General features: G+C 49.4%; 1 protein-coding gene across 1 annotated transcript; it reads right to left on the bottom strand.

Moving 5' to 3' along the window:
• Positions 1-8,577: 8,577 nt before the first annotated feature.
• LOC149274554 (vitelline membrane outer layer protein 1-like) lies at positions 8,578-12,261 on the bottom strand. The gene is made up of 4 exons (XM_089505339.1): positions 12,097-12,261; positions 11,288-11,400; positions 10,887-11,167; positions 8,578-8,711 (listed from the first exon to the last, which is right to left on the bottom strand). The coding sequence occupies exons 1-4, from the start codon at positions 12,259-12,261 to the stop codon at positions 8,578-8,580; spliced, it is 693 nt and encodes a 230-aa protein (XP_089361465.1).
• Between the last annotated feature and the right edge of the window lie 6,665 nt (positions 12,262-18,926).

Raw genomic sequence — 18,926 nt, 5'->3', positions numbered from 1 at the left:
TGAGAAATTCGATTTTTTTTTTACACCAGATCAGAAGGGGTGAACTCGTTTAGGAGTACAGCAGGTACCCTACTGACCACCCAACTATACCACAGCCGGAAAAAATAGACAGGGGGAGTTCAATCTCAGTCTATAAACATATTAGTGTATAAAATAGTAAAAATAGCAACAATTGATTATAAGGTCTGAATAAAAACAATACCATCTTTTTTGTTTAGAGGGGGGTTTTAAGTCCGGTCTAACATCTTGTCTTCTTAGTAGGTCTCACCTTGTATATCTGCTGGGTAATGACAAACGGTGACAGACGATTTTCCTGGATTCTGGATCCTTGGTAAATATGAATAACAGCTGCTCTGTCTTATTCTGGAGTGAAGCAGAGGTTTCTTCTGTACATTTATAGCTTGGGCGCAGTCTTACCCTCCTTACAGCTTCCCCCAGGATCTGGCCACGTGTCTCAGCTCCGTGCCCAGCTCTCCATTCACCTGTCACCTGTCCAGGTCAGGCGCATGTTTCCACCGACTCCTTTGTGTTCCATCAGGTCGACCTCCTCTCTGTTGTGATTTATAGCAGGACAGTGCATGCGCCATTAGTACATGCGGCATTTACTAAACACTTAAAATGCTTTCAAAATAAACGTAAAAATGAAGCTTATCTGATTATTATTTCCTCTTGTGATACAGTTACCCCGAAAGGTTACCTTGATACAGGTGTATATAGTCTTTAAGCGGTCAGATTATCCAGCTGGGTGATTAAGACTGAGCCGTTTTACTGTTTACCACAAGGTAGTGTAATAAGGGGTTGGCGTGGTGACCACTGTGGTAGTATCTACAGACCCTCATGAACCTTCACAACACGAGAACTTTAATTTACAATAGCTGGAGTGGTAAAGATCAACTCTACCCCGTTCTGCAATTCCTATGGTGCTCGGACAGTAATGGCTGACCGTATATCATGAGTGAGCAACAAACAAGTTAGTGTGTCGTGTCGGCCACCACAAACCCACTCTCAACTACAACTCCCATGAGGTTCAGCCAGCAATATGTGTGGCTATTACATTTCTCATGATGTTCAGCCAACCAAATGAGTAGCTGAAAATCATGAAATGTGTATTCCAGCACTAATTCATGATGATATAAATGTTAATGTTTGGCCCCCCCAGGTATTGAGTACCCACTTTCCCATGATGCTTAACATACCAGACTGCCTGAGAGTCATGTGAAATGTAGACTCAACAGCTTGAGTATTAACTAACCGTAGCTGCAATACATGTTTGAAGTAAACTACCTCGTATCTGCAGCCTGCAAACTGTATCTCTGCCCAGGCGGGGACTCTGCGTCTGTGAAGGAGCAGCTGCCACAGTGAAGAGGTGGGAGACTAGCTAGAGGGAAAGGAAGATAACAGACCAAACCTATCTGACTCTTTTCTTCTTGCACTAGCAGGTGTTTTTCCTGCTCTCTATGTCTAGTTAACACCTTAAACAGCTGCTGCATGCATGAGGCTGTTGCCTCATTAAATGTCCAGGAGGGGCAACTGTCCCCTTTTGCCCCCCCCCGAATGATAAATTGGAGTGATGAAAGATGGTAAAATTAGTATTTCTGGTGAATTTTTCTTAGGGGTGGCAGGATTTAATAAGCGACTGACTATGAGGCATACAAGAGAACAAAGTCTAGTGTGATAACAAGAATAGCAAATTTGGCAATTGCTATTGCTCCAAATGTCATTTCGAAATGAAAAAGAAAACCTTTGAATTTCATCCGCGCCAGAAGTATATGAAACTAAATAGGTTTTGCAAAAACAAACACGGCAAAAACAAAATAAAAAAAATAATTCTTAATTGTGGCTACAGTACATTGTCAGAGGAGAGATACCGCTAGATCAACCGACGGAGACAGAGACCACGTTTTGAATGTAACTTCTGGGTGTAGGCAGCCGCGAGACGCCTCCCCTTGCTGATCCATGGATGGTTTCAGGGCTTTATGTGCCAGGTTTTATGGATCTGTCTCTGATTACTATTCTACATAGATTGTGCCCCAGTGTCTCTCCATTATAAGGTAGGGGCGCTCCCAAGCCAAGGACAAGTAGGAGCTGAATGGGGGTTCACAGTCTTGTAAGACTATGGAGTACCCCTGTAGCCTCAAATGAAGCAGAGGTTCCCTCCATACATTTCTAGCTTGGATGCCGTATTTCTCTCCTTACGGCTTCCCCCAGGATCTGGTCGCGTGTCTCAGCTCCGTGCCCAGCTCTCCATTCACCTGTCACCTGTCCAGGTCAGGTGTATGTTCCTACTGACTCTGTGTCCGGGGATCTGTGAGGTCGACTTGCTCTGTTTGTTGGGTAACAAAGACATACAGAAAGACATGTTCCACTGATGAATTATTCAGAGTAATTACTCAAGAGTTAAAATGCTTACAAAATAAAACTAAAATGAAGCCTAACTAATTATGATTTCCATCTGTGAAATAATCCACGCATGCACGCATCCACGCACACCAAGACACCCAGGGCTGATCAATTCTTAACACCTCTCCCCTCAGCAGCATTCACACTTGAGTATTGGGACGCAAGGGTGAGCCTAGGGCTAGTGGTGCCTGGGTGCAGAATTTCTTTGCCGGCCCCCCAGTAAATAAAACATACACCCCATCCCTACTAACTCCAGGCTCTCCCTGACACCATACACGAACACACAGCCTAACACTTTGTGTTGACACATACTCACGCTAACATAATACACAGACACACACTCTAACACAGCACACTTATACATACACACTCATGTACTTACTCTCGAGCCCTCTTCCTCCCCTCTCACATGGTTGCCTCTCCCTCTCACACACATCCTCTCCTTCTCTCTCATCCTATCCTTCTCTTTCTCGCTTTAACCTCCTCTTTCTCTCCCTCTCACCTTCTCATCCTTTTCCACAACTTCTCCTTCTTCTGTTTTCTCTCACCCTCTCCTCCTCTCACTTTCATCCTCGTCTCCCGCTCTACAATTTCTCATTATTTTCTGTTGTCTGTTGCCTTTGGGTCTGCCATTGTTGTCGGTTGTGACTTTACCTGCAGAATCATCTTACTCCATAGACTCTCTATGGCAGTGTTAATAAAGCACATTCCTCATAGACTTTCATTAGTCAGAGTGTGCAACTGGGTGATTAATACTGAGCCCTTCTATTGCTTACACAGTCTGAAAAGGAGTTGGTTTGTTTTTCTAGTGTTGGAGCTGCATGGTGGTGACTATCCCACACAAGAGTCATTTCACAAGGGGAAAGAGCACAGCCGATATACCTCTTCTAAAAAATAATATTTTATTCAAAGCAAATACATACAACTTTCCAAAAAGTTACGAGGCTTACATCCAATACAGGTGACTTAGGCGTGTGGCAGGAGAGCGGAAACAGCATAAAAGACCCCTAACGTTTCGACTAAAGTGTCAAGGCTGATGTCCTAACTTTTTGGAATGTTTTATGACAGATGTAGCTTCGACTCACGGGCCAGGCTTGGCTCATTTGCTCAATTAAATAAAACACCAACACACAAGATGGGTTTGAAAAGGCCACAGCCGTTTTATTTAACAGTCATTGTCCTGTAAAACCTGAAATAATAAACATAGATGCGTTAACAGAGACAATGACGTAACCAAAACCAACCTAGCTTGCCAAGTTATCCAGGTACCATACTACACACCAATTTTGGGAGGGGACATACCAGGATGCCCCAACCCGGACCTGAGGTTCCGAGCACCACTCCTTGCAAGGAACCTCCCACCGGTTATGACCACCAATGATCATACCACCACATTAACCCCTTGGATACCTGGCAAGCTACCGCCCACGACTGTGACTAATGCAGCAACACCATACCACACACCAATTTGGGAGGGGACATACCAGGATGCCCCAACCCGGACCCGAGGTTCCAAGCACCATTCCTTGCAAGGAACCTCCCACCGGTTATGACCACCAAGGATCATACCACCACATTAACTCCTTGGATACCTGGCAAGCTACCGCCCACGACTGTGACTAATGCAGCAACACCATACCATAAACCAATTTGGGAAGGGACATACCAGGATGCCCCAACCCGGACCCGAGGTTCCGACCACCACTCCTTGCAAGGAACCTCCCACCGGTTATGACCACCAAGGATCATACCACCACATTAACCCCATGGATACCTGGCAAGCTACCGCCCACAACTGTGACTAATGCAGCAACACTACTCCACAAACTCAACCACATAATGGGAGGGAGGGTGGGACAAACACCACCAGGTAAGGTTAAACAAAATGGATCCTTACCCCTGTGATCACCAAACTTAAATATCCTCCTACCAAAACTCCTCCCCTAAAATCCACAATTCCTGCCTTAGCCTAGCCCTGCTCAGCACTCTGTCAGGGCCCACTCTAGTCCATTCTGGCCCCCGTGGGCTTCATGACAGATGTAGCTTCGACTCACGGGCCAGGCTTGGCTCATTTGCTCAATTAAATAAAACACCAACACACAAGATGGGTTTGAAAAGGCCACAGCCGTTTTATTTAACAGTCATTGTCCTGTAAAACCTGAAATAATAAACATAGATGCGTTAACAGAGACAATGACGTAACCAAAACCAACCTAGCTTGCCAAGTTATCCAGGTACCATACCACACACCAATTTTGGGAGGGGACATACCAGGATGCCCCAACCCGGACCTGAGGTTCCGAGCACCACTCCTTGCAAGGAACCTCCCACCGGTTATGACCACCAATGATCATACCACCACATTAACCCCTTGGATACCTGGCAAGCTACCGCCATGAGCCCATCCCTTGACACCTCAAGCCGGATGGGCTCCCCCCACAAAAGAAAGCTTGGCCCGTTCAAAACCCACCGCCACTCACAGAATCAAGAAATCTGCGCCAAATGCCTACAAAAACCTATCCAGCACCACAAACCAGCCCATCCACCTTTGCTGCCTCTGCACACCAGCAGCGTAACCATGACGCCCAGGCAATGCTCAATACCCCTCTAACTCATGTAAGGTGCTAACAACAGGCACGGCACCTGTACAAACCAAATCAACCGTCTCACGGTGACCAACCCCCACATCAGCAACATAAATGAACAAACTCATAACTGAACAAGTTTGTGCTGCAAACCGCTATACCTAACTGCGGTCCCCGTCGGGGTCATTACTGTTGAGAATGGCTGATAACCCGCCTACCAAAAGAGGCCCGAAGAAAAAACCCACAGAGGGGATAAGCAACCCGAGCCCCCCCCACCACCAGCCTCAAACACCATTTGCATGGTGAGGCGGCCAAGCAGACCGAGCCAACATCCATCCTGATGTACCCGGAAGAACACAATCCGCTGATATAACCCCCAAAAGCCCATCCACATGGCATCATCGGGCACAGTAGACAAACCAAACCAGCCCACCAAGACATCCGCACCAGCACTATCGCACAGCAACGTCCAAAGCAAAATTAGACAGTGAAACCTCATTAACCGCCTCCCACAAATACCAATGGGGGGGGGTAGGAACGCCCACCACTTGATCCCACATCCACAAACTAAGGAGCGCATCACCCAGCCCTAACCCATAGACCTGGGAAGGGGTCGCCCCTGCCAGGAACCACCTGAACATGGCTACGTGGGCCACCCACTGAATATACTGCCACCGCAAACAATCCCACCAATGCCAATATTTGTGACCTCGGGAGTCCACTATACTGCCAGGCAAGGCAAGCCCCCGAATGGCGTACCCCCAACTCCATCTGCCGAGGCCACTTCCAATGAAGCAAGAACAAGAATCAGCGATACTTCTATGCAACACCCGAACGAAAACATGCACCACCAAGCACAATAACATCCACCAAAGCCACCAACCATAAGAACCAAAGTGCCCTTCCTCCGATATAGCTCCATCAAAACCACCCTACCAATCCCCTGCCAACTCCCCAAAAACAGGGCCAACACTAAGTGGAACGGTTCAAAGAAAACAAGGAGAGGGCGAATATATCCCAGACCTCAGGCCATACTAACATGAACCAATGGCCCCCTGGACAACCCCGTCACCAATTGTCCCAAACACTTCCCCGCAGCCTGTGCAGCAAGAGCTCACTGACCAGCAAGTCAGCTCTCAGCACCTGCTTCACCCCACCACACACAGTTACCCGAATCAGAGCCCTCCAGCTCCCGAAAAGCCAAACCGAATCAAGACCAGGGAAATTTAACAAACCTACGCACCAGCAAGTTTCCAATCGCACAGAGTAAGTGCACGAAAAACCGAAGGAACCCAGAAAAGACATTGAACACCACCACCCCTCTCCAAAGATGGTGACCTCTTAGACGTACCAGAAGCAGATCAAAATCAGACAGCGGCACCCAAAACAGGAGACTCGCCCCGCAGCCCCACTAAAATCACCTTGGGCCATGTAGTACATACCCCAGCCTGCTTGAAGTCTTCGGACAAACCGTAGACCCCATGGCCCTGGGAAATGCTGACAGGCAATCTTCCTGCAAAGCGAATCAACCATCCCAACAGAATCAGCTTCAAACCCCATGATGGAACCATTTGGTCCCCCACCGCTATCCCCTAGGCACCAACAAAACAGCTCTCTCTATGGCAACCCCACCAAAAACGTTACCCCCATACAACAAACCTGACAAACAGAGCAGATCCCTAGTCAGGAGACTACCTCCAATACATCTCACCCCAGTCATGCCGAACCCCAGTACCGAAAGTTTCAGAAAACCACGGTACCGTAGCCCCCTTTCCTTAACCTCGTCCCATCCATGCTTCCCAGAGGAAGCCAGAAACAATTTCCCTCATGCCTCTTGTCCCCCCCCTCCATCTTAACACGACCCCCAGGCTAACCGGGGACACCGTTCAGAAAAAACAACCATCAACATCGCCTTACTGCTGCAACCCTTCAACGATGCAATTTGTCACATCAACAGATAACCCTTACCCCCTCACCCCAAAACCCCAGCATGACCCTACGTGATTGCAAGCGACCTGGACAAATGCAGCTTCACACTACAACAAAGCAAGCGTTCCTTGTGTAAAGCTGCCTGTGCAACCCACTCAAGAAGCAGCTACAGGAGGGGGCAATAAAGGGGGGGGGACACAAACATTTCCAACACACCGTAACATATAAAAACTTAGAAAGTGACAGCAGATAAGAACCATTAGGCCCATCCAGTCTGCCCAATCTGAGTACTTTCCTTAGTACCTGCCCTTATCCTATATCTAACTCTGTCCTATGCCTATCCCATGCCTGGCCAAACGTTTGCACCGTATTAACATCTACCACTTCTGCTGGAAGGCTATGCCATGCATCCACTACCCTTTTCAGTAAGTAATATTTCCTGATGTTACCTTTAAACCATTGCCCCTCTAGCTTATGAATATGTCCTCTTGCAGTGGTAGTACTTACTTTAAAAGAAAATCTCTCCCTTTAACTTTTGATTCCCCTTAAGCATTTAAACGTTACTATCATATCCCCCCATCACGTCTGTCTACCAGGTGTCACCTCCCTCCAACCACCGATTAGACTGACAGCTCTCAAGAGCCATGCTTTCCCCCTGCAGTTGTCCGTCAGTAACCGTGACCTAAAACCATTCCACTGCCTCCAAATAAAACATTGCTACGGAACCTGCCAGAACCACACAAACAAATGCAATGCAACCGGCAAAGAATCTCAAGCCCAGCACATCTATAAACTTCCCAGGAAACTCCCCACTATACACGCCATAGATACCACACTACAGCCCCCGAAAAACATCTCAGCATCAACCCACACATGTGCACCCGATGGAAATAACACGCAAAAAAGAAACCTTAATAATGGACCCCTTGGCCGTCCCGTACAGCAAGGTCGTATGATCCTGCGCCGCCGCAGAGAAACACCGCAGGAGTGGCAGCACCAAAACCACCTCCTTGGTGTGCAGATTCCCACCAACTCATCCCATCCTGATGGATGCATCAATTAGGGTGTGCCTGCGTGTGTCTGTGCGAGGGATGGGGTGCTGCAGCCGGAAACCCCCCATATGCCACTTCAGGATGGAGATTGGAAAAAAGAGGGGCCTCCCCAGCCCCCCGTGCTCCACAGCCAAAACCTCCTGCCCCACGGCAGCTGCCCCAGGTAACTGCCTAGGCCTCTCTCCGGTGTCTCCCTACCTTGACATCTGCACAGGCCGCAGTGCAGGCTGCACCCGGCCGTCCTGCCAGCTTCTCTGCCTCCCTGGACGACTCCTGGAGGACCCACATCTGGGGAAACACTGCGGTAGGCCTCAGAGGCCTATACCAGGCCGAACCACCTCCTGCAACTGTTGACTCCTTGCACTCTGTGCCCCCTTTTCCATCTGGGGAGCGGCCAGCAGCCACAGGACACCCAGCTGGGCCATCTGAAATCACTGCCTTCCCATGGGCCCTTCTGGCCCGCTGTGATGGAACGCTGCGAGGGCCAAAGCCTCCTCCATGCCGTTGCACTGCACACCAGTATGCCTCTGAAGGCCTGCAAATGGGTTGCTTTGACTCCCAGGCCCCGTCCTGGGCTATCTGCGTCATCCTCCTCAGGTCTGCCTCTGCTCCTATGCTCCAACGCTGCTGCAGTCCTCCATGCCAACCTTCAGGAACATTCCAGCCGGATCCAGCATGTGGCCTAGTCGCTCCTGCAGCCACAAGGTCCAACAGCTGCTGCAGAACCTCAAATCCATACAGACACCTGCAGGGGACAAGAAGAGGGGAGAGAAAAAAGGGGGGAACAAAGAAAGAACAGACAGGCACACAAAAAAGAGCCCCAGATAAAAAGGAAAAGACTCAGACAGAAAAAACACAGAAACAAGACAGACCCAAACACAAAATGACACAAAAAACAAAGACACGCCAGGACACAAGAGAGAAACAGACAGCAAAGGAACACAAAAGAAACAGCCAAGTATACAAGAGAGACAACAAGCGATAGACAGGGAAAGACAAACACCACCAGGTAAGGTTAAACAAAATGGATCCTTACCCCTGTGATCACCAAACTTAAATATCCTCCTACCAAAACTCCTCCCCTAAAATCCACAATTCCTGCCTTACCCTAGCCCTGCTCAGCACTCTGTCAGGGCCCACTCTAGTCCATTCTGGCCCCCGTGGGCTTCATTCCTGGAGTCCTGGAGGTCCTGGAGTATGTAGGGTTTTATAGGTTTTACTCGGCTATATGAACAAATACAGGGGAAAAAAGTCAAAGAAGAACTGTTAGCATCTCAGCTTTTAGAATAAATGTCGTACTTTCTTTAATGATCTTGTGCTTTTATGTTTCCCGATCAGTATAATTGTCCTGGAGGTAAGGCCGGTTTATGTCCTGAAGTTCTCTCCTTTCTACCTTCTCCAACCACAGCACAATAACTATAGGAAGAGGTAACATAATGGGGAGGAATAATATAGATCCTGAGAACAGGAGGTTAAGCTATAGCATGGAGGTATGCATGTGGTATAGATTTTTAGACTAAGGCGATGTCATAAGTGTCACAACCCGGGCAAGGAAGTCAAGGAGAAGCCTCGCCGCACGGGGTGCGATGCGTAGGACAAGGCACCTGGCGTGATGTCTCTATTTTCTTTTCTCTCTTAGATCATTTCTTTTATCTCCTTCCTCTGTCATCACTACTCTATCTCGAATTTTTTAGCTTTCTCTCCTCTCCATTATTTCTCTCCTTTCTCTTTGCTTTTGCTCTTCTTTCTCTCCCTATATTCTCCTCTCTGTTTATATCCTTCTTTTCTCCTGCCTCTTTCATTTTTCTCTTCTCCCTTTTCCTTTTGTCATTTAACATTTCTTTATTGTCTCTGTTTTCTCTCCTCTTTCTCCCGTCTGTTATCTATTGGAGGCAACTCTATGTCAAATACATATATATTGCTTATTTTCCTATGTAAAACACAGCGTTTAATGATATTTTTAATAACCAATATTCTACAGCTTGGCACAGTGGCCAGAGTGGTGAACCATCAGATAACCAACCAGAGCAATAATAAGAAATGGAAGATTCAGGACTCGCCGAGAATAGTATCTGTATCTCTAGTCTTCTCGTGTCGTTCCCACAATCAGATTTCCATAACAGATCATTAGCGATATTCTAGTTGAGGTCCTCTGACTGGCATGGAAGCAAGAGAAGTGAGGACCGCGCTTTGCCAGGGAGACTAAAATCCCTGTTCCTCCGATTGACCCCCCAATGCTGTATACAGTAATGTCAGTAGGTGACCAAAAGCCTGGTTTTATCTCATTTTGTTTTTATCTGCACACCCGGAGGCCGCCATTGTTGTCAGTCATGTGATATTTTGTGAAGAGCGATGGGATAGGAAAATACATCTAGCAGAGGTTTTCAGGATGGATTGGAGCTGTGAAGGGTAAGGACAGGCACTAGGGAGTTGCAAGAATTGAGACGGGATACCTTAAAGGAACAGATTAGTATTTTGGGCAAATGTGAACAACAATGAAGGTGGTAGGGAGGGTAAGCTAATGCCAGAGACGGAGATGTTCATGAAATAAAGAGAATGGGGTGGTCAACGGTTTCAAAGGCTGTAGAGAGGTCCAGTAGGGTGAATAAAGAGGAGACACCTCTGTGGCCATCATGCGGTCTTTCCCAAGTTGCCCCATTTGCTCAACCATAGTGTCCCTAATCTCTATTTCCAATATTATCCACCACATCAGTGCGGTTCAGCTACATTTAAAAGATTTTAGACAAATTATTGGGAAAAAAGGACTTGCTTATAATTCTGGAGACCTCATCTCTAGAAGGATACAGATATTCTGAAGAGAGTTCAAAGGAAGGCGACTAAAATAAGGAGAAGTCATATGATGCAATTTTTTTAATGCATAAGTACATGTGAAATTTGTGTTATTTTTAAGTCAGGCAACAATAGAACTCAACATCGTTGAGGGCCGTGTCATCTCCATCACCTTGTGGTGGTTCTACTTTGGTCCGAATACCACATATTCCTTTTTGGCAAGACTGGCTCCATGGTCCATATGTTCCCCACGGGAGTCCACTTCCTTCCAGTATGTTATTGTTTGAGCACCTAAATTGGATGTTGTTGACCGCAGTGTCATCCCCACGTCCTTGTTGTTCCTCCACTTTTAAGGAGAATGAACTAAGGTAGCCTTCAGGACACCAGAAAGGGGAAGACCAGCTGCCCCACCTGAATAAATAATATAAAAAAAAAAAATCATAAAATATAATAATTTCTTTTTTAATACAAAGAATCTGAAGATTTAGAATGTTCAGAGTTCTAAAAGCAAAGATTTCAGTGTCCACTCACTTTCCTTCTGCAGACCTAATCGTGACTTCATGAAAAACACCAGAACGAGGGATGCAGTGAAGTTGAATCCCGTTCACGGCTGTATCGTCTCCCCTACCCTGGACTGGTTCGGCCTTAAAACAATTAAAAACAAGAATGTTTTCTATAGTTAAAAAAAATATATTCAACATCTAGGGGGCCAGCTATATAGAAGATGTATAGATGGCAAAGTGGGCTTAGACAGCCTACAGAAGACAGATTCATGGAGAAAAGAGAAGCATTTCTCCACCTCTCTTTCTCTGAGTGTCTATCTGCATTATTCTAGCCTCTCTGTGCACTTCTGCAAAAGGCAAGAGCCACAGGGACAGCCTCTCCCCCATTCCATCAATTTTGGAAGTTCACCAGGAGGCCATGTGCACGGGGAACTGGATGAAGAAAGAAGACAAGAAGAGCAGCGGATGAAGAGAGAAAACGTTGCTATCATATACATTAAAGTGCTTATCATAGCTGGAGTGTCCCTTTTATCTCTTCCCCTATTAAAATTAAAGGTGTTTCTAAGGTTGTTGCCTAAATGTTACGAAACCAAAAATACAAAAACTGTCCACAGAGACAAATGTATCCCGACCCAAGAGCTATTGGTAACATATGATGGAAAGAAGAGTCAGACACATATTTCTTCTTCTGAATGCCTCACTGAGTTGCAAAAAGTGCTAACAACTGACCACAACATGCATACTGTGAATATAATGCTTGGGGAAGCTGAAAAAAGCCTGGCATCCTCTGTACCCATACAATCCACTCGTCGTAACTACACCATCCAATTAACTTACCTTGATAGAGAATCCTCTGGCCACATGACCAGCTGGACACCGGTCAACTCCACCCCAGCTACCCCATGGGCTTCCGTTAGAAACGCTGATCACCGTTGGGTTTGATTGCACGATTCCTAGCGAGACCAGAGAAAGAAGAACGCGCGCAGAGATTGCCTGGGCCATCCCGTCAACGAGCTCCAACTTCCGTTGAAATGTTAAAACTTTTTTGTTTTAGAGCCGCAAGACTTGTATTTATGGAAAAGCAATAAACAAGGCGATCTGGAATACGGAGTGAAGAGAGTTTTTATAGGTTAAACTCATAGATTTGGGCACGGTGGCAAAAATTGACAATTGTTTTGTTTGTCTTTTAATTATATAATTTTTTTCTTTTTTTATTATTTTTTTTTTTTAAGACAACAACTTTAGTTTCCTGAGCTTTCCGTCGTCATATTTTTATTTGCAGCTAAAAGAGGCAGTGAGACCCAGAGAGTCTCTGTATTACTGCAGAACAAGTGGTAAGTCATGGGGCCAGAGGAGAGCTGACATCTTCTGGCCCTAGGGACAAATAAAGCAAGGCCCCAGCATTGGCCCCTATACACTTCAGAAATTTTCACACTCTCACATCCATGCTACTACAAACATACACTAACATTCACGCTAACATATACTACCTTTAAAACACACATGCGCATTCGTGCTAGCACACATTCACTCTCACATACTATTAAGACACAATCATGTTAATTCATGCACACTTATACACTCACTCTCTTACATACAAGCCCCTTACTCCTTCGCAATATACCTTGCATGGAGCCTTGGTCTTGCTGCTCACACACCACGCAAGCACCCTCACTTTTAACAAGGGGTCCCATCCTACATTACTCGTGCATTCCCGTCTCCACGACTGGGGGGGGGTGGTTGCTCCCCTGTCCGCCGAGCCAGCCCACCCCTGGCCAGGGCATAGTGCTGCTTAGGGCCATAGACTCCAGAAAAGTTTTCCGGCTCATTACTTTACACCTACCTGAGAAGCACACAACACCAAATACCCTGCTGAACACACACGGCCTATAAAACTATCTAATTTTATTAGTAATACAGAGCGAAAGCCAAAGTAACTTCTGCCAAAACATAATGGCCAAAGCATCAGCTCCTGTGCTGCGTAAGATGCTGTAATCAAGAAATAATCCCCACAAACCCATTTGTGCAAATTACAGTAGCACCAATATGAATAAACCATAGCAGCCTGAAGACATTCGTGATTAACCCCCTAACTTCGCTGAAACTGTTAAGAGGGGCATTTAAGTTCACTCTGACATCTTGCCTTCTTTAGTGATCAGGTCTCACCTTGTATTTCTGCTGTTAGCCGTGTTCTTGGTAATTAGACTTATCCCTGAACGATGAGACAGCCGATTGCCCTGGAACCTTGATGTGATGCCTTTGTCTTCTTGAGAGGTTCCTTTCATAAATTTATAGCCTGGATACCGGACCCTTCCAGGATTTGGCCACGTGTCCCATCTCTGTGTTCTACTAAACCCTTTGTGTTTGGGCACCTGTCAGGTCAACCTGCTCCATTGGTCTTTGTTAGTGAGAGGCACGAGAGCTTTAAATTAAAGACATATATGTAGGTAGTGTGTACCGTGCATTGTGAACTCGATACCATTTAACCCACCAAATAACGACACGGAGACTGAAATTGGATAAAGCAGGCCACAGCACAATTTTATTATAAACCATAAAACACTGTGTTGGCCCAAAACACCATAAACCAATAACAAGAATATACAATAACCGATAAATAATAAATACAAATATACATAACACATTACCATAACATATTCAAACATGACCAACACAGGAATCGAATTAACCCTGTCCTTGCCGGCCTCTCACACTGCACAATCCAGACCACAGGTACTCACCTCCCCCTTCGTCCAAACAAAATTGACAGCTACCTTTCGCTGTCCCACCACCAATGCTAACCAACAGCCGTCCACAATCTCGGTGGGCACGTCCAATAAAACACCAGAGGTTAGGGGAGGATTGAGCCTTTCATTCCACCAGCATCCAAACTCCATCACTTACCAAAACCAGACCGGCAAGGACACACAAACCGCCACTAACCCCGCTGTTTAAACCCCTTAAATCAGCGGGGGGCCCCCACCAGCACACGCCATGGCCTGACCAATAGCCTCCTGCAGAGCCAAATTGAAACGATCCAAACCGATGTCATTCAAATGAACACCATCACTCCAAAACAAATTAGCCGCGTCCCTCTTAAACACCCTATGCCGAACCTTCACGCCATTAACGCTAGCCACAAACTTGAAAATCCAACGATTAAATTTAACCCGCGACCGCTCCAGGGCCCGCTGGTTAGTCGCCACGCGCCAAAAATTCCGAGACACCACCTCGGACCATACCAACCGGACATCAGGAAACAAAACCAGAAGCCTAGCGAGGTCCCGAAGAACCATATCCCCCCAGATACCTGACCGGGACCACCCCAAGATCATTCCCCCCGAGGTGAATCACCAGGACCGAGGGAGGACCCAACAACCGAGACAACCGAACCAGCTCAGGAAGGAGATGAACCACTGCATCCCCCGCTTCCCGAACCACCGCACCTCAACCGCAAGAGAACCCCAACTGCTCCCCGTTCCGGCGAACTGCCGCCTGCCTCCTGGCCCAGAAGATGAAGGAATGTCCAACGAGCCAGACTTGAGGGAGAACCACACCTACAAAAACAGAAAACATTAAACAGGCATATCCATACGAACATACGACCTAAAATGACCCGATCGCCAGTGCCCAATACGTTGCACTGAGGAATCAGGCAAACCAACCCGGGTAGCCTCCGTGGCGGCACCAATCCGAAAGGACTGACAGCGACTACCGAAAAACGCCGACATACTGGAAATGGGATAAAAACGACCCGTCCTGATGCACCAACAGCGGACCCCCCACCGCCGGGCGTACCAGGAGAAACTCGTGAACCGACGACACTGGGCAAATAGGGGAGCCCGCAATGGCACCCAAACGAACGCAAGACCCCCTACCCAGGACATCCGTCTTTGAGCGCCGAATGCAAAAGCTCAGACCACCAGCCCCCCATTCTACATCCTCCGCCAAAACACCCCCAGGAACACGCTTACTAGGGCTAACCAACTCCCCTATCCGCATAGCCCAGAAAAAGGCTAAGCTGAAAGCCGCCCTGAACAACCGAACTTCGAATTCCGAAACGCAGACAGAACCCAACACCCCACACAACCTAACCAGCAACTCAGCTGAAACCGGCCTCCGAGTATCCCTCGTAACAACCCCCTTTTGCCATCCCCTCAAGGCCTGGCGAACAAGGAAATCCTTAGTAAAATCAGCGATACCCATCAATTTACATAAAAAACTAAGCCCCGACAGGCGAGCTGAAGCCGCAGACGGGGACACCCCGGTCGAGACCCACTGACAAAGGAGGGAAAGCAAGCCACGAACCCGAGCAGCGCGAGTCGGGAAACCCCCACAGTCGCTCTCAAAGACCGTCCACTAGTCCCACACTTTTCCATACCTCCCCCAGGTGGACCTGGAAACCGAACCTCGAATCCACTCCGCCACTTGTCCAACCCAAAGGACCACAGGTCCACTGGACACGGGACCCCTACTTCGTCCGCGAACGGTGCCGTAGCTCGAAATTCTGCCCACTGAAAGCGAGAAAGAGCATCAGCATTGACACCGGGTATATGCACTGCCCTAGAAGGTCACATTCAGACCCAAACACCGCAACACCAGCCGACGCAAAAGGCGAACCACCGGAGGAGAGGAAGCCGTCAAAGTATTGATAGCCTGGACAACCCCCAGGTTGTCACAATGAAACAGCACCCCACGATCACGGAGAACATCACCCCATACTTCCGCCACCAAATGGGAAAAAGCTCCAGGAACGCCAAGTTCCGGGTGACCCCCGACTGCCTCCACGAGACCGGCCATTCCTCAGCACACCAGTGCACACCCAATATAGCACCAAAACCCACCGACCCTGCCGCATCCGTGTAAAGATGCAGCTGGGAATTAGAAACCTGGGGCGCCTGCCAATACGACCGACCATTGTAGGCATCCAAAAAAAAAAAAACCCCAGACAGCCAAGTCGTCCCGCAGCAGGCGAGTAAGCCGAATAAAATAGCGGGGCCGAACACCCGCCGTCGCCGCAGCCAGCCACCGGCTAAAAACCCGACCCATCGGCAAAATGCGACAAGCGAAGTTTAACTTCCCCAACAGCGATTGCAACTGACAAAGCTGAACCTTCCTCATCCCCCGCACCCTGGCAACAAACCCCTTCAAGTCAACCAGCTTATCAACAGGCAGGCGGCACTCCATTGCCACAGAATCGATCTCGATTCCAAGGAAACTCAGACAGGTGGACGGCCCCTCCGTCTTGTGGGCCGCAAGAGGAACTCCAAAACGACGCATCACGGCCTGCACAGTGTGCAGGAGATGAAGACAATCCCCCGACCCCATACACAAGAAATCGTCCAGATAATGCAGGATAGAAGCCAAACCCGCCTCCTCCTGAACAACCCACTCCAAAAACGTGCTAAAACATTCGAAATAGGAGCAAGATATAGAACAACCCATCGGGAGGCACCTATCAATGTAAAAACTACCCTCGAACTGACAACCCAACAAATGATGGCTAGCCGGGTGAACCGGGAGAAGGCGAAACGCTGCCTCAATAGCCGTCTTTGCCAACAGGGCGCCACGACCCGCCGCCCGCACCATGTCAACCGCCTTATCAAACGACGCGTAAACAACCCGAACCATTTCAGCCGAAATGCCGTCATTAACCAAACTACCACGGGGGTACGATAAGTGATGAATCAAACGAAACTTACCAGGATCCTTCTTAGGGACCACCCCTAGCGGAGACACCCGCAAATTCGCCAAAGGCTGCACGGCGAAAGGGCCCGCCATGCGCCCTAACTCAACTTCCTTACGCAACTTGTCCCTAACATCAGGAAATTCCGCAACAGAGCGCAAATTCCGAAAATTAACCGAACCAGGGGCATCCACAAAGGGAATCCAAAACCCCTCCGAAAACCCCCGCAACAAAATGTCAGCAGCCCGCCGGTCCCTATACCGGCTTAGCCACGGGCGCATCGCGGCGACGTCGTCGCCCTTCGTTCCCACATCTGCGCGCTCGCTCCGCTTAAAGCAGCGGGAGTGGGGATGGGCCCCGCCGCAGCCGGAGCACTCATGCTTGAACCGACAGGACGTTCCAAACTTACACTGCCCGTCGTTGAACTGGTAACAGCACCCCGGCCGCCGCTGACTGGCCGGAGAGGGTGTGGCACCAGATACCACCCCCCCCCCGGCCCCCCCAAGAAACGACGAGAAACCACCCTGGTGCGTGGCCGGCCGAGTCATAATGGCCAGCCACAGACCAATGTCCATCTGATCCCAACCGATAGACGGCCGGACCGCCAAGGGTTGGCGGAACTGCTCATCGTACCGCCACCAGCCCAGACCCCATAAGTCCGACACGCACTCCAGATGAGATCTTGATACGCAAAAAGTGCCGAACATTTCTCAGGGCACTTTTCGCCTATCACACTAGCCAAAATAGAAAAAGGCACAGATCCAATTCCCAAAGGTCTTTGGAATCCGCCGATACCGAAACTTCTCCTTTTCCTTATCCTTCTCCTCCGCTGCAGGGGGAGGAGCTTCCTCCAGCGGCAGAAGGGAGAAAATCTCCAGGAACTCCCCTTTCCAGATCTTCTCCTTAATCTCCTGTTTCAAGTGCAGCCCCGACCAACACATGTAGGCCGCCCCACGAGCCATGTCCGCCACCCCTAAAGCCGCGCCGAGCCAAGTGCTGCAGCAGCCCCGCGGGGCCGCCACCACCGGAACCCCGGGCCCGACGTCCCGGCACCAACAGACCCCGCCACAGCAGGCGCAGAAAGGGAAACTGAACCTAACGACCCCGCGCCACCCCCACACGGACCTAACCGGACTATCCAGCCCCGACCCCGACGGACCAGTACCCCCATCGCGCTCCCACGCATCCAAAAAACCCCGGAGACCTAAAAGAAAAGCACCCATAGAAGAGCCCGAGCTACCCTCCACCCCGGATCCCAAGAGGCCCACAGAATGGGAAGGCAACTCACCGCCAAGCGACCGGCAGACCTCCTGCGGCGCCGTAGCTGAAGCCGTATTAATAGAAGGTCCCTGAAGTCCTGGTCCCAGCAGCAGCGAAGCATCCTGCAGCAGCCCACCAGACACAGCCTGTGTAGAGGAAGGGGGTGAGAGTACAGATCCTGGAACAGTACCAGAAACTACCACCAGCAGGCGCCGTAATAAAAGGGAGGGGGGTAGCGAAAGCCTCCTCATCAGAGGAGCCGTACAGCAGCTGGGAAGACCCCACCATCCCCTCCCCCTGAGGAGGTAAGCGGGCCGAGGGCCCTAGAGAGAGGGCCAGGTGGTCCCCGGAGGACCCCCCTGCCTCCTCCGAGACATCCCCCCCACAGGACCCCCAGCCGCCCCCGTGTAGCCCCGCCGGGCCTACTCACCCCCCGCCGCTTCCCGCGCAGCCTCCAGCCGGCTCCACAGATCGGCGCCGGGGCCTCCGTTGCCGGCTCCGGCAAGGGAGCCACAGGCCTCATGAGGCAGCCGCCATGGTCCCCACCCGCTCCGGACTCCTGCTCCGGTACCGAGCCCCCCCACCCGACACGGGGCTCAGCCGAGCCGGCGACCCGAAACACGCCCGCGAGACGGTGCCTCCGCGGCCCCACCAGACCCGGCAGGCACTACAGGCACCGCAGCCTGGGGAAGCAAAATGAGCAAACTGCTCACGCAGCGCC

The sequence above is a fragment of the Sceloporus occidentalis genome, unplaced genomic scaffold (genome assembly GCF_023333645.1).
Source record: "Sceloporus occidentalis isolate IW3139 unplaced genomic scaffold, rSceOcc1.0.p SCAF_324, whole genome shotgun sequence".
In the NCBI taxonomy this organism is placed as follows: domain Eukaryota; kingdom Metazoa; phylum Chordata; class Lepidosauria; order Squamata; family Phrynosomatidae; genus Sceloporus; species Sceloporus occidentalis.
Note: the sequence above shows the minus strand (reverse complement) of the source record. Positions and strands in the feature narration are given on the sequence as shown.

What these genes read in the sequence shown, in the direction of transcription:
- LOC149274554 (XM_089505339.1), bottom strand. Translation starts at nt 12,261, where the DNA reads ATGGCCCAGGCAATCTCTGCGCGCGTTCTTCTTTCTCTGGTCTCGCTA. An exon ending in CCAGAGGATTCTCTATCAAG is followed by an intron (nt 11,401 to 12,096) that starts GTAAGTTAATTG and finishes AATTGTTTTAAG; the next exon opens with GCCGAACCAGTCCAGGGTAG. An exon ending in CAACGATGTTGAGTTCTATT is followed by an intron (nt 8,712 to 10,886) that starts GTTGCCTGACTT and finishes TGTCCCCTGCAG; the next exon opens with GTGTCTGTATGGATTTGAGG.